This window comes from Schistocerca americana, chromosome 3 (assembly GCF_021461395.2).
Source record: "Schistocerca americana isolate TAMUIC-IGC-003095 chromosome 3, iqSchAmer2.1, whole genome shotgun sequence".
Classification (NCBI taxonomy): domain Eukaryota; kingdom Metazoa; phylum Arthropoda; class Insecta; order Orthoptera; family Acrididae; genus Schistocerca; species Schistocerca americana.
The window spans coordinates 845,133,759-845,155,677 of NC_060121.1; the positions used below are offsets into that span (position 1 = coordinate 845,133,759).

The following is a 21,919-nucleotide window of genomic DNA, read 5'->3' on the forward strand; positions in this document are numbered from 1 at the left end:
TGACTGGCGTATTGTGACGAGCCAGTTGCTCTGCCACCATTGACACGTTTTCAATTGGTGAGAGATCTGGAGGATGTCCCGGCCAGGGCAGCAGTCGAACATTTTCTGTATCGAGAAAGGCCCGTACAGGACCTGCAACATGCGGTCGTGCATTATCCTGCTGAAATGTACGGTTTCGCAGGGATCGAATGAAGGGTAGAGCCACGGGTCGTAAAATATCTGAAATGTAACGCCCACTGTTCAAAGTGCCCTCAATGCGAACAACAGGTGACGGAGACGTGTAACCAATAGCACCTCATACCATCACGCCGGGTGATACGCCAGTATGGCAATGAATAATACACGCCTCCAATGGGCGTTCACCGCAATGTCGCCAAACAAGGATGCGACCATCATGATGCTGTAAATAGAACCTGGATTCATCCGAAAAAATGACGTTTTGGCATTCGTGCACCCAGGTTCATCGTTGAGTACACCATCGCAGGCGCTCCAGTCTGTGATGCAGCGTCGAGGGTAACCGCAGTCATAGTCTCTGAGCTGATAGTCCATGCTGCTGCAAACATCGTCGAACTATTCGTGCAGATGGTTGTTGTCTTGCAAATGTCCCCATCTGTTGACTCAGGGATAGAGACGTGGCTGCACGATCGGTTACAGCCATGCAGATAAGATGCGTGTCATCTCGACTGCTAGTGATACGAGGCCGTTCGGATCCAGCACGGCGTTCCATATTACCCTCCTGAACCCACCGATCCTGTATTCTGCTAACAGTCATTGGATGTCGACCAACGCGAGCAGCAATGTCGCGATACGATAAACGGCTATCGCGATTGCCTACAATCCGACCTTTATGAGAGTCGGAAACGTGATGGTACGCATTTCTCCTCTTTACACAAGGCATCACAATGACGTTTCACCAGGCCACGCCGGTCAACTGCTGTTTGTGTACGAGAAATGGGTTGGAAACTTACGTCATGTCAGCACGTTGTAGGTGTCGCCACCGGCGCCAAGCTTGTGTGAATGCTCTGAAAAGCTAATCATTTGCATATTACAGCATCTTCTTCCTGTCGGTTAAATTTCGCGTCCGTAGCACGTCATCTTCGTGGTGTAGCAATTTTAGTGGCCAGTAGTGTAGTTAACCCTAGCCGGATTGCTTTCCAGTTTAGTGAACTTCTCGGGCTTTTTTTCCGAAAGGTATCAACGTCAATGCCAACAAGCCCTATATCACTGTAATTGTGTTTGCAAGGGATACTGAATGCAGTTATGAAACGTACACAGTCCCAGTAAAACAAAACATGCTTGTTTCTTTTGTGTCATCGGTAACACTGTAGAGTTTTGTTCCAGGGGAAGAAAGGGAGAGGACGTTGTTTGGTAGCCGGTATCCCGTTTCTGCAACACAACTGCACACATGTATTAACAGGTTTCTTTATTAACAAGAACAAGAAGCTACTCATCTTTAAACTAGTCCATGTGTTGTGGTACAAGCTCTTCCGTAATAGTCCATTTTGACCTCACTGCTGGTGAAGTAAAAGTCCCGCTATAAACACTACACTCCCATAGCTGGTGACGTGAACTGACAAACGCCAACTAGAATAGTGACCGAGCAAGTAACTGAGATGACTGCAAATGATTCTGTCTGTGAATGGGTTCACTGTCTCTGACTGGGCCCTCCGGTCCCCGGCGGCGATATAAATACTGACGGTCGAGTGTGTGTTGATGGCCCTTTGCTTGCGAGTCTGTCTTTGGCCTCTATCCTGATAGGTGCGCTTGATTCAGAGCCTATTATCGGTCTTCTTGCAAGCTCTTTGCCGACCGGTGTGCTGGTGACAGATTACGCCAGCACAGTTTCAATATGTTGGTTGATACCAGAGTTCGGAGCGTTGTCCACATAGGTTACGTGCCCCTCAGCATGTTATCAACTGGGGAAAACCTCGTTTCGATGTGTTGAACCGTTCATGAAATAAAAGGTGTTTTGTGTTACATGGCTCATCCTATATATTCGTCTGGTCCCTACATATTTCCTCATTTTGCCAAACAGACTGAATCTCAAGATTGTACGAAGACAGGACACGCTGTGAAAAATCTGTGTGTCCAGGAAGTTTGTCGTCTTGCTCGTGACGCGCGTGTGTCCATCATTGTTCTGAAGTTACACGAATCGTGTGAGCAGAGAGTAATTAGGGCGAACAGCTGCTGTGCATGATAGTTACAGGCCGCTCCTGTCGTACATTTGTTGTAACTAAGAGCGCTAACCCACATTATGGTTCATCCATGTGGTGGTAAAGCAGGCAGAAGCAGGCACAATACTCAGAGGATGGGCCAGTCGGAGAACTTTCACGTTGAACGGAATTGATCTGTCGTTTGCTAAAACCACGCTTCGCAGATACTGAAAAAGCTCTTTCGACAAGGATACTGCAGGCTTCGTCCACCCACAATGGCTGAACCTGAACTAGCAGGGTCTCTAATGACCCTGCTGCCAGAAAGACATTAAAGCGCGACGGAAAAGAAAAAAAACAGGTTGGAAAAATCGTGTACCTAACGACTAGGGACGAAAATTTACCGTGTCACACAGCTTTGTAGCTGTTACTAAATAGTAGCTCCCGACTACAGGCTTCTACTTAAAAACATGAGTTTTAGGCAGAGCGACATTTTCGTAGCAGCGACGTAGCGACAAAAAGTAGCCAGTCTTTAATCCCTCTCTAACTTGTTCCGCTCGCTCGTCATCAGGTGTATGACACAGCAGTCGACCGCCGCTGCCACAGAGTTCTCTTCTTTTTTGATTATGCTTCTGTGAAAGTCGTCCTACAGCAGTATCTCAGAGGAGCAGGTGCCCGCCAAAACAGCGGAGCCCTCTCGCGGCTACCATTTCGCAACAGTTGAATACCGCTCGCTCAGCGAATTCTAAGCACGTCCCTAAAAATTACTGCGGCCATCGTTCAAACGATCACAAACAGCTGATCATTTCTCACTTCCAAATACCGCCTTTCAGCCTATATGCAAATCTCAGAACCGGTTTATCTTTCTATGAAACACGTTCCTATCCTCCGGGGAATATTTCAAAAATGGACTGTAAGGCACGCGGCTTCACAAAAGAAGTCCTGACAAATATCCGGTTTTCAGGTGTATATGACGCTGATAATCCATGGGTATTTCGGCGTTATGCTTCCAATGAAATTGATGTCAGTTGCACTTTTCGCAAATCACACGACAGAAATTACGGTAATTCTACATGTCATTTGTATGACTTACATACATTTGATTAAATTTTATGTGCGCGTATTGCTATTTGGCGGTGACTAACGGATAGATAGCTGAATAAAACTCGAGTGAAACAAAAAGGCCGTCTTCACTCTGAAGGCTGAATCGGTCTGTAGAGTCCTTTAGTCGGTAAAATTCTGATGGAGGTGGTACACCCTTGCGTTTGTTCGACTTAATTACCGGCTCGTACCACACGTTATATGGGGAGATAAAGTATAACGTGCAGTCCAAACCAGTGCACACGATAATCTGAAAGGCGATTACGCAAAACCATGAATTAGATTTGTAGAAAACTAAAACCGACAATAAAAGCTTTCTCTAAATAGTACATTTTTATTATGACACACACACACACACACACACACACACACACACACACACACACACTTCACTTCACTTCACTTCACTGACATGACTTACGCCGCACTGGAGCACTGACACGACCGCTTTGTATCAGTTCCGCACCGCCTGCAACACTCTAATTCGACCCTTCTGCGTTTTTAAAAGGAAGGCTAATACTTTATCAGGTGAACTTACCGATTCAATTATTGAGCCTTTCGTTACCTCTGCAATGTAAATCCTAAAATAAAATGATGATAATGACACGAAGAGAGAGCCGGCCAGTGTGGCCGAGCGGTTCTAGGCGCTTCAGTCTGGAACCGCGTGACAACTACGGTCGCAGGTTCGAATCCTGCCTCGGACATGGATGTGTGTGAGGTCCTTAGGTTAGTTAGGTTTAAGTAGTTCTAAGTTCTAGGGGATTGACGACCTCAGATTTTAAGTCCCATACTGCTTAGAGCCATATGTAGAGAGAGTTATTTACCTTATTAAATGTTCTTCCACGTAAATACTTGTAAGCCATGAGTCAGGCACTTAATTTAACGGTCCATAATCGCCACAAGGACTTTTAATAGAATCTACTGCCAACGAATAGGACTGAAAAGAGAGATTTTATGGTCCTCAGCAATGACCAAAAAATCGAAAAATTGTGTACAACGATGAAGTGTAATAGCCTGATCATGTTTTGAAATAAGCTCTGCAGTATCATATTTGCGAAGATAATGACTGGATGGGATTCTGTGCTTGTTTTTCCTTGCTCAGACAAGCCATAATCAGAAAATCTTTACTTCATCTAATAACGGATATTTAAAACTGAATAATAACCTAACTGTTGTCGTTTGCAAATTTGGCGCAAACTTAATACTTGGTTTCATCTGCACGGTATTCGTTCACTATGCGCGGTTAGCTTGCCATCACCATCGACATGAATTTTCTGGATAGAAAACAAAAAAACGATAAAAATAGGCTCTTATTGTCGTAATTCATATCATAATGGTCCATTAATCACACACTACTGGTTGGACAAATGCGTCCTCCAGACGTCTCTATGGTTGGCGATCTTCAACTAAATGTTTCCTCCATGTTGCTCTTGGGTGCTTTCTAAACTTATTCATCATCTTCCATTAAATAGTTGTCTGATGTTCTCATCTCCTAGAATTCAGAAAGGTAGATCAAGGTTTTCTTATAACATGTATCCACCTACGGTAGTCTTACTTTTGCATATAAAATAGCGCTGGAAGGTAACCACTAAGCTATGTTACAGTGAATAGGTCAGCTCACAGGACAGACAGGAACGGGTGTGTGCCTCAGTTCGCTGCAGCCTGGAACCGCAAGACCGCTACGGTCGCAGGTTCGACTCCTGCCTCGGGCATGGATGTTTGTGATGTCCTTAGGTTAGTTACGTTTAACTAGTTCTAAGTTCTAGGGGATTAATGGCCTCAGCAGTTGAGTCCCATAGTGCTCAGAGCTATTTGAACCATTTTTTTGTGCCTCAGTTACGAAACGTGGAAGTAACACAGTGTGTGTATCAAAACAAAACAACTTCCTTAAATGGATTTTGCTTATACAACTAGGATTAAAACTTCTTGTGATCAGTAAAAATACCAGTAGCCAGCAATAAACAAAATAATGTGTTTATGAGCCGGCTGAAGTGGCCGAGTGGTTCTAGGCGCTACAGTCTGGAACCGCGCGACCGCTACGGTCGCAGGTTCGAATCCTGTCTCGGGCATGGATGTGTGTGATGTCCTTAGGTTAGTTAGGTTTAATTAGTTCTAAGTTCTAGGGGACTGATGACCTCAGATGTTAAGTCCCATAATGCTCAGAGCCATTTAAACAATTTTTTGAATGTGTTTATGTAAATGTTACTCTTCTGAAAACTTGGTTACACAAACTAAAACCATTTTAGTGAATATCATATCTTTCTCTTTAATATTTTGCTATTGTGGCTTTACACAACTTTATTTCTGGAATCATTTGGGCTATTTTCATACGCACATTTTTTAAATCAAATTTTCGCTGCTTCCTTAAACAACCATATCGTTGTTCAAAAATGGTTCAAATGGCTCTGAGTACTATGGGACTTTACTTCTGAGGTCATCAGTCCCCTAGAACTTAGAACTACTTAAACCTAACTAACCTAAGGACATCACACAACACCCAGTCATCACGAGGCAGAGAAAATCCCTGACCCCGCCGGGAATCGAACCCGGGAACCATATCGTTGTAGAAGGGAGACTATCCACGTACAGCGAACAGGTGTTTTGCGGTAAAAAATAGCAATTAAGGTAAAAACAGAAGTTATAATCGCAATACCTGTAGCAAACGCTGAATGCTGATTTCTTTCTAGTAACTTCAGCAGATTTTCTATTCAAACATCCACTGTCTGACAAAAAAAGCCGGCCAGAGTGGCCGAGCGATTCTAGGCGCTTCAGTCTGGAACCGCGCGACCGCTGTGGTCGCAGGTTCGAATCCTGCCCCGGGCATGGATGTGTGTGATGTCCTTAGGTTAGTTAGGTTTAAGTAGTTCTAACTTCTAGGGGACTGATGACCTCAGATGTTAAGTCCCATAGTGCTCAGAGCCATTTTGACAAAAAAAAAAAAAAAAAAAAAAAAAAGGGAGCATCCAAAGGACATAGTAGAATGTCAGTCTGACTTCGTACGAGTACACATCATCGGCGGGTGTGTAAGTGAATTAGGTGATTGGTTGACTTGGGGGAGAGGACCAAACAGCGAGGTCATCGGTTTCATCGCATTAGGTAAGGATGGGGAAGGAAGTCGGCAGCCCCTTTCAGAGGAATCATCCAGGCATTTGCCTAAAGCGATTTAGGGGAATCACGGAAAGACTAAACCAGGTTGGCCGGACGCGGGTTTGAACCGTCGTCCTCCCGAATGAGAGCCCATTGTGCTTACCTTTGGGCCTCCTCGCTCGGTAAAATGATTAGAGTTTCAATTCTTTGTGACAGGTAGACCGGCCACCAGTGTACATTACAGTCCTCCCTGTTTAGTGTCGTTATGACGCCTAGTAGAATATTTAGGGGGCGTGAACAGTGTCGGATGTTAAGTGATCACTGACAGTAGTAAGCGTGGTCATGTGAGAAAGCGGTATCAGCACATGACATAGTTTGAAAGAGGCGACAATGTGGGTCTCCCTTTTGCCGACTGGTCGAATCGTGCAATACCCAGTCTTCGTCGAGGTTGTTATCGACCATGTCTGACAACCAGAATGGGTAATGGCCGCACTGCACGCCAAGCACATGGTAAGTCTTTCACATCTGCGCCTGTCATCCCAGAACATGTAATGGACATACTGCAACATTCTGTTTTATTCCCCAGCAATGATCGGAGTCCAGCAGCAATCAGACTTGAGTATTACCATCCCGTGCATATGCTGGATTAACGTCACAACGCAAACGGCTGCGTTGCGAATGGCGACGTGACCGCGAAGTATTGGCAGCTGACACATGGCGTCGAATTGGTATCGGCGATGAATCGCGGTCTTGCGCTACCGTGCTTGACCATCACTGACGAGTATGGCGGCGAGCTGGGGAGAGGTCTCATTCTTGCAATGTTCCGGAGAATCCTCGTGTGAGGAGGAACCACGGGTTACTCTCACAATACCTGTTATCTTTGTTCTGATATATTACCGCCAGGTCATCTCCATACTGGATTTTCTTGGCGTTAGTAGCTGGCCTCGGAGAAGATCAGTTTGGATTCTAGAGAAATGTAGGAACACGCGAAGCAATACTGACCCTACGGCTCTCCTTAGATGGCAGATTAAGACAAGGAAAACCAACATTTACAGCATTTTCAGAATTGGAGAAAGCTTTTGACAATATTGGCTGGAATAATCTCTTTGAAGTTCTGAAGGTAGCATGGGTACAATACAGGGAGCGAAAAGCTATTTACAACTTGTACCAAAACCAAAGAGCCGAGAGTTAAGAGTCGAGGGACATGAAAGGGAAGCAGTGGATGGAAAGGGAGAGAGGTTTTAGCTTATCCCCGATGTTATTCCACCTGTACATTGAGCAAGCAGTAAAGGAAACAAAGGAAAAATTTGGAGTAGGAATTAAAGTCCAGGGAGAAGAAATAAAAACTTTGAGGTTTGCCGATAACATTGTAGTTCTATCAGAGACAGCAAAAGACGTGGAAGAGCAGTTGAACGGAGTGGACATTTTCTTGGAAGGAGGATATAAAGTGAACAACAACAAAGGCAAAACAAGAACAACAGAATGTAGTCGAATTAAATCAGATGATGCTGAGGGAAGTAGATTAGGAAACGAGGCTCTGAAAACACTAGTTGAGTTTTGCTATTTGGGCAGCAAAGTAACTGCCGATGGCCGACGCACAGAGGATATAAAATGTAGGCTGGCAGTGGCAAGAATAGCATTTCTGAAGAAGAAAATTTTGTTTACATCGAGTATAGATTTAAATGTCGGGACGTCTTTTCAGAAAGTTTCGTGTGGATAGTAGCCATGTATGGAAGTAAAACATAGACGATAAACAGTTTAGACAAGAAGAGAACAGAAGCTTGTGAAATGTGGTGCTGCAGCAGAGAATGATGGAGATCAGATGGGTAGATTACGAAAGTAATGAAGAGGTACTAAATATAAGTTGGGAGCTAAGAAATTTGTGGCACAACCTGACTAGAAGAAGGGATCGCTTGATGTGACACATTGAGAGCTCAAGCGATTATCAATTTATTACTGTATGGAAGCGCGGGGGGGGGGGGGGGGGGGGGGGGAAATCGTAGAGGGAGATCAAGGGATGAATATCGTAAGTAGATTCGAAAGATGTAGGCTGCAGTAGTAGCATACAGAGCTGCATCAAATCAGTCTTTGGACTGTAGACAACAAAAACAAGTAGTGGTAGCTGGCATGTCGGGAACTTGCAAATGGCAGCTAGGACTGATAACCGAGACAGGTCATTGTTCTTGGTTCTGTTGTGCTTAAACTTATGATAAAATTTATTGTGAGAAATCATTTGTTACAAAATATTCCTCTGAAATTCAGGTTTTTAAGACATTGCTGTCTTGGGAACAGAAGTACTGTACTGTATTGTATTGTTATCTGTTGTATTTCTATTTGATCGAATAAATCTCACATGTGCAATACAAGCACATTAGATATTGGAAAAGTCAATACGCACAACAATACTGAATTTAAGAAGACAATTAATACAACTATAGTATTTCAAATCTCCGGTGCCGACGTGTTCCAGTGAGTTTAAAAAAAAAATTCCTAGGAGGTGTCGGAAAACCGTTCCGGATAGTTCATCCTGAAATTAAGCCTCGAGGATCTTCAGCTGCTAGCTTTGCCATTCAGAAAAAAAAGGCAACCGTCGATCAGAGAACGTGTTTTGAGTAAACTAGCTAGCTTCTGTCTGTGGAATTACATCAGTATGAGACCTCCCCATATTTTATCGTAAACTGTCCCAGACCCACGAAAGTTTCAGCCGATTTAAGGCATGCATCATGATTGGCAGCGTCCAGAATTCAAATACCGTATTTACTCGAATCTAAGCCGCACTCGAATCTAAGCCGCACCTGAAAAATGAGACTCGAAATCGAAGGAAAAAAAAATTCCCGAATCTAAGCCGCACCTGAAATTTGAGACTCGAAATTCGAGGGGAGAGTAAAGTTTTAGGCCGCTCCTCCAAATCGAAACAAAGTTGGTCCATTGTAATATGAGACATAATTTTGGTCGAATGAATGACGATACAGCTACAGTAGTTTCGTTCGAGTCGTAAGCTTAGCAGTTAAGCTTTACCAGGTAGCCATTGCTATGCGTCAGGCGCTCCGTCCGTATTTATACGGGTACCCTTCCTTTTTCACGTGCTTCGTCTGGTTTGAATTGTTTGCTTATTTTCCTTTGATCTGATAAGTGTCGTTCTCTTTGTTATAGGTGTTTACGTCACACTAAGCTGAAACTGCATTACTGTACTGTGTCGTGCATTGTTTCTCGCATGATGATAATGAGTGTTTACGGCCTGTCGCTGATCGCGGCACGGCTTGCTTTTGTGCGCGCTACCGCTGCTTACAATTAAAAAAGAGAGAGAGAGAGAGGAATCGTCTCATTAGCGAAATGATGGCAAGAGACTGCCATTTGTTGTTACTTACACTGCTGCTTTCTTTGATAACGATCAACAAGAACCAAATAATAGACAGCGTATGATAGAAGACGTTCTGAACCAGAGTTTAGCGAAAGTTTTTCTCCATTTCAAAATCTTTGCAGGCGCCTCTTTAGTATATTACATTCTGCACAGAAATTAGTCATCTTAGATTTAAAAATCTAGTCAACTGCCGTGCTTCATTTCTGTCTGTATCACTATTAGGCATAAGAATAATAAGAATATAAACATGACATGATATGTATGTTCTTCAGCGTTTGCTGTTGTCTCACTCTAGTTTCGCAGTTTATTAGGCAGACAGGAATTAAATGAGATAGCAGCAAACACGAAACAATACATGGCAAAATGTTTATATGCGTATTATCCTTATAATGAAGAGAATATTGCATATGATTCACAATTCATAAAAGTTCCTATTAGCAACCATCTCTTCTCACAGGTAGGAAAAAATTCAGAACGTAGAGTTGGCCATATTGAAAAACACCCCAAACAGTCTTGCCAGTCGGATTTTCGTAGTACATTGAAACAATACGGAATTTGTGTTTACTTCGTTGGATAATGTATGAAAATGCAGTGGTCGAAACTCAGGGCGGAGGAAAAAAGCTCGTCTTCCACCTTTTTTTTTTTTAATTAATTTATTGACGCAGAGGTTTTGGCGCCAGTACTTATCTTTGTGCCTACAAAGCTTGCCCGTGTAGCGCTACATGTATTCGACGGCAGAAGTTGGTTGTGGAAAGACCTACCAACATTTTTCAGAACTTCCGCTTGCTTTGCGCTCGATTCTAAGCCGCAGGCGGTTTTTTGGATTACAAAAACCGGAAAAAAAGTGCGGCTTAGATTCGAGTAAATACGGTAGCAGGTGGAACAGACCCTGAAGATGTCTAGCAGGCTGAAGAGTTTTCCTTCCATGACGTCACACTTACGGTGCATCCAGAATCCGCACTCTGCTGGCGCTGTGCGGCGTGTAAGACTAGCAGTGCGTGGAAACGTTTACTGGCGAACCCGACTGCACCCTCTGCACTGCTAAACTATTAAATCAGTTTAAATAGTGATCGGCAGCCTCGCTTTCACTCGCGAAAAGATCAGGACTGCCACTACTCCAATGTCAGTAATTAAAGACCTGCAGCTATCTAACGGCAGAAAGATTCCAGTATCTGATCACCGGACTGGAACTGTACACCGCTATCAGCTTATACCCCAAACATCACCACCAGCTAGTTTCTAGCAAGTTCCATCGATGACCTACACAACAACAAAAGCAGGAAGGCCGTACAACCACAATAGGGAAAAGGACGTGCAAAAATACCACTCTCAAATTTCTATGGAAAGAAATGGAAGTTGTTGCATCAACTAAACTTCCCAGGTTCACTCTGCTCAGTAAACATTATCTCCAGCTGGCTAATATCTCCACTCTCTCAATATATCTCCTCGTGTCGAGTATTTGAACGCTCAGTGAAAGTCAATAGTAGCCTAGATAACCGGAAGAGGACTTAAACAAAATTCCACGACCACACGCGGGAAACACAGTTTTGATGCTTGTAGTGTTCCCTTACTGGAAAAGTAACTCCGATGATCACAAAGTATCGCGAAATCTGTAATTCAGCTACACACATTACGTTACCAACTCTGCCCTTCAGAGCCACGACTTCCCACCCCCAAATCCAAGCGGGCTGCTGAGACACTCCCAACCGCTGTCGTGAGCTCCAAATCGTTCCAACCTTCGCCCAGCAGGATTCAGTAGCTGGACGCACCCAAGTTTGCTGGGCAATTCCTGTTCGTTTTAACAACAGCCCACTGCCGCTTTTGGACAGGGCCTTTCAAAACTTTATTTCCAACATTTGCTAAGAAACATCTGTTGTCCTGGAAAAATCACACACCCTTGAACCCACCTCATAGGTTTTTACCAGAAACCATCTAGCGAAATGGGGTAAAGATCGACCTATCACTACTAAGTTGCAGAAAAACTTGCTTCCCTCAGATGCTGGGAACCCAGCTCTGGTATACGTAATAGCCACAGAACGTATACACAGGCGCGACAAGGAAATGATAATCTACTGGCCATTAAAATTGCTACACCACGAAGATGACGTGCTACAGACGCGAAATTTAACTGACATTAAGAATATACTGTAATATGCAAATAAGCTTTTCAGAGCTTTCATATAAGGTTGGCGCCGGTGGCGACACCTACAACGTGCTGAAATGAGGAAAGTTTTCAAGCGATTTCTCATACACGAACAGCAGTTGAACGGCGTTGCCTGGTGAAACGTTGTTGTGATGCCTCGTGTAAGGAGGAGAAATGCGTAACCATCACGTTTTCGACTTTGATAAGGGTAAGATTGTAGCCTATAGCGATTACGGTTTATCGTATCGCGACACTGCTGCTCGCGTTAGTCGAGATTCAATGATTGTTAGCAGAATATGGAATCGGTGGGTTCAGGAGGGTAATACGGAACGCCGTGCTGGATCCCAACGGCGTCGTATCACTAGTAGTCGAGATGACAGGCATCTTATCCGCATGGCTGTAACGGATCGTGCAGCCACGTCTCGATCCCTGAGTCAACAGATGGGGACGTTTCCAAGGCGACAACCATCTGCACGAACAGTTCGACGGCGTTTGCAGCAGCATGGACTATCAGCTCGGAGACCATGGCTGCGGTTATCCTTGACACTGCATCACAGACAGGAGCGCCTGCGATAGTGTACTCAACAACGAATCTGGGTGCACGAATGGCAAGACGTCATTTTTTTTTTTGGATGAATCCAGGTTCTGTTTACTGCATCATCATGGTCGCATCAGTGTTTGGCGACATCGCGGTGAACGTACATTGGAAGCGTGTATTCGTCACTGTCATACTGGCGTATCACGCGGCGTGATGGTATGCGGTGGCATTGGTTACACGTCTCGGTCACCTCTTGTTCGCACTGACGGCACTTTGAACAGTGGACGTTACATTTCAGATGTGTTACGACCCGTGGCTCTACCCTTCATTCGATCCCTGCGAAACCCTACATTTCAGCAGAATAATGCACGAACGCATGTTGCAGGTCCTGTAGGGGCGTTCCTGGATACAGAAAATGTTCGACTGCTGCCCTGGCCAGCACATTATCCAGATCTCTCACCAATTGAAAACGTCTGGTCAATGTTGGCCGAGCAACTGGCTCGTCACAATACGGCAGCCACTACTCTTGATGAACTGTGGTATCGTGTTGAGGCTGCATGGGCAGGTGTACCTGTACACGCCATCCAAGCTCTGTTTGACTCAATGCCCAGGCGTATCAAGGCCGTTATTACGGCCAGAGGTGGTTGTTCTGGGTACTGATTTCTCAGGATCTATGCACCCACATTGCGTGAAAATGTAATCACGTGTCAGTTCTAGTATAATATATTTTTCCAATGAATTCCCGTTTATCATCTGCATTTCTTCTTGGTGTAGCAATTGTAATGGCCAGTAGTGTATTTTGCAAGGTGCCCAACTGATATACCTCACTCGATAAAAAAAACGTTCAATCAGTACGCCAAGAAAAGGTCAAGATGGACAGTTTGATCATTAAGTGATTATAATTAAAGTGCAGCTACTCACAGAGGTCCAGACTGGGCTGTAATTGTCGTGTGGCAGTGAAACTTCGTAGATATTCTAATATGTAAACGCGGAACCGATTTATGCTGGAAAAAAAATTAGTTCCAGCTTTGGCACCAGGCGCAAATCTGGCGCTGTGAATTCAAGAAAGACATACAGAGTTGTTTTCCATATGCAGTGGATTAGGAACAGGAGATGGGCAGAAAAGGTCACACAAGTGAGAAAAGCATCCTTTTGGTTTTATAATTAAGCGCCACTTACACAGTTTGTTCAATATAATTACCAAACACGTCGATGAGATGCGGTACGGCGCCAGATTTGCACCTGATGCCCAGTATCGGACCTAATTTTTTTCCCAACGTAAATCGGTTCCGCATTACTGCATTAGCACATCTACCGTATTTCGATGTCATACAATAATTACAGCTCAAACTGGATCTCCACGTGTAGGTGCGCTTTCGTTACAATGGCCCGGCACTTTCTTTAGTATTTCACTCCCGTGAAGATTGCTCAGCGAGCAGCGGAGAGATACATGTTAGGAACTATTGAAAGGGGGACAGGGAAACAAACAAATGGACCTACGAACGACCTGTGGTGAAAGACGTTATTTTGTCTGTCACGAAAGTGAAACACAGTTAGGAGAGACTTGCAGCCAGGTGAGTGGATGTAAATGGATCAATAGTAATGTTTATTGAACGCCAAAGATAACGAAAGACCAAGACGAGTACCAGACGATGACGTAAAACAATTGGCTCAGAACAGACGAAAGTAACTGAAGACATCTTTATCCCACAGTAGCTATCAAACGGCTGCTGGCAAAGACACTCGTAACGTCACCCCGTTTCTCTACCAGTCATCTGTTCGCGTGCCGGATTAAAGGAAGACATCGAAGCAGGCTGCTGGATTTGTTACCAGCAGGTTCGATCGACACGCGAATATTACGGATTTCACTGGAGGAAAGACGACAATCTTCCCTCGAAACTAAATTCAAATGGCTCTGAGCACTATGGGACTTAACTTCTAAGGTCATCAGTCCCCTAGAACTTAGAACTACTTAAACCTAACTAACCTAAGGACATGACACACATCCATGCCCGAGGCAGGATTCGAACCTGCGACCGTAGCGGCCACGCGGTTCCAGACTGTAGCGCCTTTAACCGCTGGGCCACACCGGCCGGCCCCTCGAAACTACTGAGAAACTTTAGAGTGCAGATCTTGCAACTGTGTGCAGAACGATTGTACTGCCAGCAACGTATATTTCACGTAATGATAGCGAATAGAAGACCAGAGAAATTAGAGACCATAGAGAGCTACATAGATTGCCGTTTTTCCCTCGCTCCGTTTGCAAGTGGAACGGGAAAGGAGCTGACTATAGCGGCCGTCACGAAAACAGGCACCTCAAGGTCATCTCGCTATCTTCCAGCATTGCCAGTTAGCGAAAAATTCAAATGTTAGTAAAACTGAAAAAATATGGCAGCTCTATTTTTAGTATAGAAATTTTGGTAACGCCTGCGGCGTCAATATTGTGTCGTGTGACGTATAAATTCATTTTATTTACGAGAGACTAGACGCGCGGCAGCCCTCGAGATCTACTGTGCAGCGCCAGAATTTTAGTTCTGACGACTGTACTTAATACGACCGAGACTATTCCCTACCTCCCGAAGATTTTCTGTTTAGATCTCTTTCTGACCCGTCTCCACTGCACCCATCATCCAAACCGCCGACGTACCGCATACAAAAGTGACTGTTGTTACTTTCAAGTCAATGTTTCCGTTGAATTCGAGCAAAATATATTTATCCGTACGGTCATGTGCAACCTGAGTTTTATCGAAGTGTACTACAGGATTATTGTTCTCAGCGCGCAGTAAGTGCACTGCACAGAAAACTCCGTTCTCGGTCCTGTAGCGTTCCTGTATTCCCTTAAAAATTTTCGTCCGTCATTACACTTTCTGAATCGAAAAACAAGTTAGCGGAGAAGGCAAGGAACGGAGGCCTCTGAAGCAAAATATTTAATTTTTTCCACGCAGATCATCGTGCACTTTTATAGCCCTCGTATACTCTCCTCTGTCGTCGTATCGAAGCACAGTTGTACGCAGTAATTTTTTTTTTTTTTGAAACTCGTAAAAATTTTGTATATGTCCATTTTCAGTTACATCCATTTCTTGGGGAATCAAAACACATACCCACAGCTAGAGATTCTACCGATGTTACTGCACTGTTAATCCGGAATACAGTCGATTCGTAAATACCACAAGGCTTTGTTATTTTATGAACTTGCTTGAACTTTATATTGTTCGTGGCTTCTTCACTGTTGGCCAAACAAATAAGGAACTTCAGTACATTCGGTACGACAATTTTGAATTCTTTTCGGATGTCTTTCAGCTCTTTACGCACACTGAACGAAGCAGCACTACACGTAGACCACTGCTCCTGCATTTCGCTTGCTACCAAACGCAAGTCAACGCACCGTTCCACGGAAGACTGAACCACACGGCGAACACGCGATATAGCACGGAAACTCTGATTATTTAACTGGCGCTGGCGTACTGCACTGTGAACAGTTTGTACGTGGCAACAAAACCATGAGGCGGGCGAATCAAAGTGGTTGGCGCCTGAGAATTATAGGCAGCGGGTGTGACCTTCAGGTGTTCATTTCGTGACGGCCACTCTAGTGATGGCGCAAAGCACCTTCCGCCATGCACCGCATGTTGGTTTGCAGAGTATGTATGTAGACGTAGATCAACCGGTTTAGTTTCAAGAAAACGGTGACAAAGAAGATATTACGAACGCGAGAGAGACCCGGTTCAAAACGCTGCGCCGCTCGGGATTAGCTGAGCGGTCTACGGCGCTGCAGTCATGGACTGTGCTGCTGGTTCCGGCGGAGGTTCGAGTCCTTCCTCGGGCATGGGTGTGTGTGTTTGTCCTTAGGATAATTGAGGTTAAGTAGGGTGTAAGCTTAGGGACTGACGACCTTAGCAGTGAAGTCCCATAAGATTTCACATACAGTTGAACATTTTTCAAAACGGTGCGCCGACTCTATCAACTGAATCAGTCACGCAGTTGAATAAAGTGCAGAAGGTATTTCCAGCTGACACAGACGGATGGAGAGAAAGAACACACACTTGGCTGCTGCACGAACTGGAATACAATCATTAACTACGGTCACATTGTTTGTTTCTCTGCGGCAAAACAGCGACAAACTGTCCGCAGGGTGTGGAGATGCCGTGCCACTAGTTCAGAAAGTGCCGGCTACTGGAGTTTGTTTTGACTACCTCACACGAAAGCGAAGTTTGTCCGCTTAATTTATTTCCCCTAGAGATAGGCAAAATATGGGCCGCCGGCGGCGGCGGCGCGGAGGAGTTAAAATACCCCACTTTCGAGGAGGGCCGGACGGCGGTGAAATACGGGCCGCGGCTTCGGCCAGCCTCTGGCACTGTGCGTGCCGCACGTGCGTTTGCCAGAAGCCGCCCGCCGTTTGCTCAGCCGCTCGGAGAGGCTGAGGAGTTCGCGGCAGTTCAAACGCAGCCGGCGCTGGTGCGTGAGTGCTGTGCGAAACGCGGCGTCACGAATCGTGCGCCGGGGCCAGTGGCTCTCACCTCTCCACTCATCGCCGAACGAGTCAACAACTGCTCCACGCGGCAGCCGCGCCGTTTCGCCGTGACTAGTCGATTGGTTCGGGCGATTACAGATCGGTTTCGCGTAGCCTGGGACCACTGAAGTTTCCCGGCAAACTAATGCAACATCAAACAGGAGCGTGACTGGGAACAGGAGATCAGAAATAAGCCCCGTATACTCACTTTAAACTCGCTAGCGAATCCTGTGACGTCATCTCCAAACACGCTTTCTCCGTGTGCCCGTAGACTCGGCTCGCCAGTCACCGACACAGTCCACTCGTCGCCGGCCGTTGTGGCCGAGCGGTTCTAGGCGCTTCAGTCAGGAACCGACCTGCTGCTACGTTCGCAGGTTAGAATCCAGCCTCGGGCGTGGGTGTGTGTGCTGTCCTTAGGTTAGTTAGGTTTAAGTAGTTCTAAGTTCTAGGGGACTGATGGGCTCAGATGTGAAGTCCCATAGTGCTCAGAGCCATTTGAACCATTTTTGAGTCCAGTCGTAACCTAAGTCTGTTGCGAGGCCAAACTAAACTAACCTCAGCCCGAACAGGTCGTGAAGGCGCAACGGTACCTACCGGCCGCCGTCTCGTTCTCAGCCCAGAGGCGTTCAGAATGGTTCAAATAGCTCTGAACACTATGGGACTTAACAGCTGAGGTCATCAGTCGCCTAGAACTTGGAACTACTTAAACCTAACTAACCTAAGGACATCACACACATCCATGCCCGAGGCAGGATTCGAACCTGCGACCTTAGCGGTCGCGCGGTTCCAGACTGAAGCGCCTAGAACCGCTCGGCCACTCTGGCCGGCGCCCAGAGGCGTCACTTGATGCAGATACGGAGGGGCATGTGGTCAGCACACCGCTCTCCCAGCCGTATGCCAGTTTACGAGACCGGAGCCGCTACTTCTCGATCAAGTAGCTCCTCAGTTTGCTCACAAGGACTGAGTGCACCCCGCTTGCTAACAGCGCTCGGCATACCGGATGGTCGCCCATCCAAATGCTAGCCCAGGCCGACAGCGCTTTACTTCGGTGATCTGACTGGAACGGGAGTTACCATTGCGCCAAGGCCCCAGTGCCCCAGGCAAGTGTGGTAGGTCCGATGTTGTTTTCTGTCTACATAAATGATCTTTTGGATAGGGTGGATAGCAATGTGCGGCTGTTTGCTGATGATGCTGCGGTGTACGGGAACGTGTCGTCGTTGAGTGACTGTAGGAGGATACAAGATGACTTGGACAGGATTTGTGATCGGTGTAAAGAATGGCAGCTAACTCTAAATACAGATAAATGTAAATTAATGCAGATGAATAGGAAAAAGAATCCCGTAATGTTTGAATACTCCAATAGTAGTGTAGCGATTGACACAATCACGTCGATTAAATATTTGGGCGTAACATTGCAGAGCGAGATGAAGTGGGACAAGCATATAATGGCAGTTGTAGGGAAGGCGGATAGTCGTCTTCGGTTCATTGGTAGAATTTTGGGAAATGTGGTTCATCTGTAAAGGAGACCGCTTATAAAGCACTAATACGACCTATTCTTGAGTACTGCTTGGGATCCCTATCAGGTCGGATTGAGGGAGGACATAGAAGCAACTCAGAGGCAGGCTGCTAGATTTGTTACTGGTAGGTTTGATCATCACGCGAGTGTTACGGAAATGCTTCAGGAACTCGGGTGGGAGTCTCTGGAGGAAAGGAGGCGTTCTTTTCGTGAATCGCAACTGAGGAAATTTAGAGAACCAGCATTTGAGGCTGACTGCAGTACAATTTTACTGCCGCCAACTTACATTTCGCGGAAAGACAACAAAGATAAGAGAGATTAGGGCTCGTACAGAGGCATATAGGCAGTCATTTTTCCCTCGTTCTATTTCGGAGTGGAACAGGGAGACAAGATGCTAGTTGTGCTACGAGGTACCCTCTGCCACGCACCGTATGGTGGATTGCGGAGTATGTATGTAGATGTAAATGAAGCTCGTTCACCCTCGAGAAAGGCAGGCTGTGACTAAACCACTGTATATAGCGGGCTGAACAATCCGCCATTTTGAGTCCCAATCCGAGGACAGTGTTGTACGCTTCGCGTGCCGTAGGAAATTGAATCAGCGTGTTTTTCTGGATTTTATTGTTCCACAGCGTCAAATGGTTGGGTGTGCAGCTCCAAACTGCTGAAATAGTAGCAGACGTGGTCGCTATATTTCTGTCGGTTTCCTTCAGACAGGTCGGTGTAAAAGGTGGTTTGTAAATTCAAGGCGTAAAGACTGGACACACAAATCGAAGAGCTACCTTTGTAATTGCAGAAAAAAAAGCTTTCTTTCATCTTTTTAGAAACGTGCTCACAGAGCGGTTGTAATGATGTTACATATGTAAGAAGTGTGTTTATTTTAATCTTGCTGCAGATTGCTGTGTTACCAGCAGAAGTTGAATGCAAGCTTGCAAACTTGCATGCACTGTGTCGCACAGGTGGATGTCAATTGGTGGGATGTCCTTGAGTGCCTGTCGTACTTGGTTAGTCAATACATGGACGATTAATACTGTGAATCACACAGGAGGTCTCGTCCGATGATTGTCCACGTGTGCTAGACTGGAAACACATCTGAGAGCATGCTAGGTTACAACAGCAGTACGTGAGCGAGTATTATCCTTTTGGAAAACACCCCCTGGAATGCTGTTCATGAATGGCTGCTCAACAGTTCGAATTGCCAGATTTATGTACAGAGATGTAGTCATGGTGCATGGGATAAGCAGCGGTTTTCATCAGAAAACACAACAGACATGGGGTTCCGCCACCCCTTTCGACCTACACCCCTTAGGTGTGGTTTGCCTTTCTGCAGACGCTAGAGCGGTCGAGAGGCTGAACGTGTGTTGAAGGTTTTGGCAGGTACATTTTTAACGTGCTTCAGAGAGGGGCTTGGGTGGCACCGAAGATGATGCCGAACTGTGGGGTCCCTTTGTCGTTTTATTCAGCAGGTCTTAATGTTGCAACCCTTAGTGACCACGCCGCAGCAGAACGCAAACTGGACGCTGAAGAAGTACAAACACTATTTGCTACTTCGGACCGTCAAAGGGTTTTTATCAGTCCCTAGTGGTTCCATCCAGTATACAGGAGCAAGCAGAGCAGTTGCACTACACTCCAAAAGGGTCAGATCAACTTCAATGGTGTTACAGCCCCATGATATCAGAGTAATGCTGAGACACCCAGGGGTTACAGCAGTTTCGATATCTCAAGAACGTCGTGCTATTGCTGATTGCATTGCGTATTGTCGCTTTTGACCGCGAGATGTGTTGGAATCAATGGCCCATGGGAACCGTTGGTTTTATTGACGCCCTTTAAGTCACCACCTGAGGTCTTCTCGTGTCGATTATCGGCGCCGGTGGGTCTGAAATGTTTTCCTCGTCACCCGTAAGAAAACCGCGTCATTTCAACGCTGGGTGTAATGTGGGTAAGAGAGGATGTGACGATCTTTGCATCATAAGTTACATCCATGGTGGCGTTGGTCAGAATTGTGGTGAAATTTGATGCCACTATGACACCTTTAACCCACCTTTCAGCTGTCATGAACTTCTGACCTGTGGCCTTCTTTTCGCATGTTTAGACACCTTGCTGTTCGAAGCGTCGCAGAGCCCGAGGATGGTATGCAGGACGCCACGCTGTTGCATGGTTACAGAGGAAGGTTGCAGGCACCGTGGAGCCAGATTTCAAACTTATACGTTGTAATAGAAGACAATTACAGCGTTTTGGGAAAGTGGTACTTTAACTGTGTTGCGCAGTGCAGATTACAGTGGACACTGGAATGAAATGTTTGGAGTGAACACCGAAGAACAGCACGGTAGCATGCCACAGGGTTACAAGTACGTGGAACACACTTGTAAAGCGGATTTCATATGTCTGTCTGATATCCAGATTGAAAATATGCAGGCTTTACCACATGATAGCACCAATTCTAATTTTTTGTTAATCCACCCTTTTAGACGGGGGTTATTTTATCGATGACATCTTCGATGCGATTGAGAATTAGCCTCCCCAGTAATTTACGACGTGACGGGTAGACAGAGAAGTTGACAGGTAGCCACATCAATATCTTATTCTCCCGGTTTCGGTAACTGCGATCACTTAGCTTTCTTAAACAGTCTTTGATTTCGGAACACAACCCATTAGTTCCACCGACTTTATTACTGTTCAGGTAGCTTAGGGCTAAGTTGAGTTCATGTATATGAAATGAAATGTCATGTGCATAGTGAGTATGAGGTCCCACTAAAGATCTCTCTGCATACAGCTGTCTCATCACAATTGATGTTGCCTACCCAGTTCAGCCGATGAAACATTAGCTTGGCAGCTACTGCATTTACATCAGGGTTTGCATTTCCTCTCAGTATATGTGGATCTGTTTCCTTACGGTTCTAGCCTTTACTGCTGAAAGGCAAGAAATTCTTTCCAGATGCGGTCTTGTGGCGTTTCGCTTTTGTGTGAGAGCCTTCAGTAGATCTTCAGCTATTAAATCGATGCGTGTTTGGTGCAAACAATTAGGGAACAAGAAGAATAAAACATTTAAGTATATTACATCAGCGATAACGGGCTTTCTTCGTTCCCGCTGTACTTCCGCGAGTACGAGTCTTGAGAACTGTGGCACTGCGGTTGCTTCATATGAGTACTCGTCTACTCGTTTTCTCTTACTGAAGAGGTGTAAGGCTAATTGTGACTTATTGTTAATACAGAAAATGAGTACAGGTTTTGCTGCTGGGAAGTACCACTGTCAGGGCCAAATGATGAATTGTCGGGATCAGGTGGCCTCTAAGGAAGCTGTGTTTTGTGAGACTGTGGACGATGTAAGAACAACATTAATTGATGCGGAGTATACAACTGCAAGTGCGTTCCGTTAGAGGAGGAAAAAGTTGCGCGCTATAGTCCCCGCTTTAAAGGAAGAAGACACAAATTTCGTCCAGCGCAAATCAACAGTAGTCTTCCGTTTAACGACCGAAATTTCGTTTAAAGCTTTTGAAAACGTGGCGCGAGTCTGCAATT

At 45.5% G+C, this 21,919-nt stretch overlaps 1 protein-coding gene across 1 annotated transcript in view; it reads left to right on the forward strand.

The window, feature by feature from the left end:
- The window catches only part of LOC124606433 (netrin-1-like), a 170,761-nt gene that overhangs the window by 136,666 nt on the left and 12,176 nt on the right, over positions 1–21,919 (forward strand). The window contains exon 3 of the mRNA XM_047138415.1: positions 16,615–16,836. Coding sequence (XP_046994371.1) covers positions 16,615–16,836 — 222 coding nt within the window. The remainder of the gene's footprint in view (positions 1–16,614; positions 16,837–21,919) is intronic.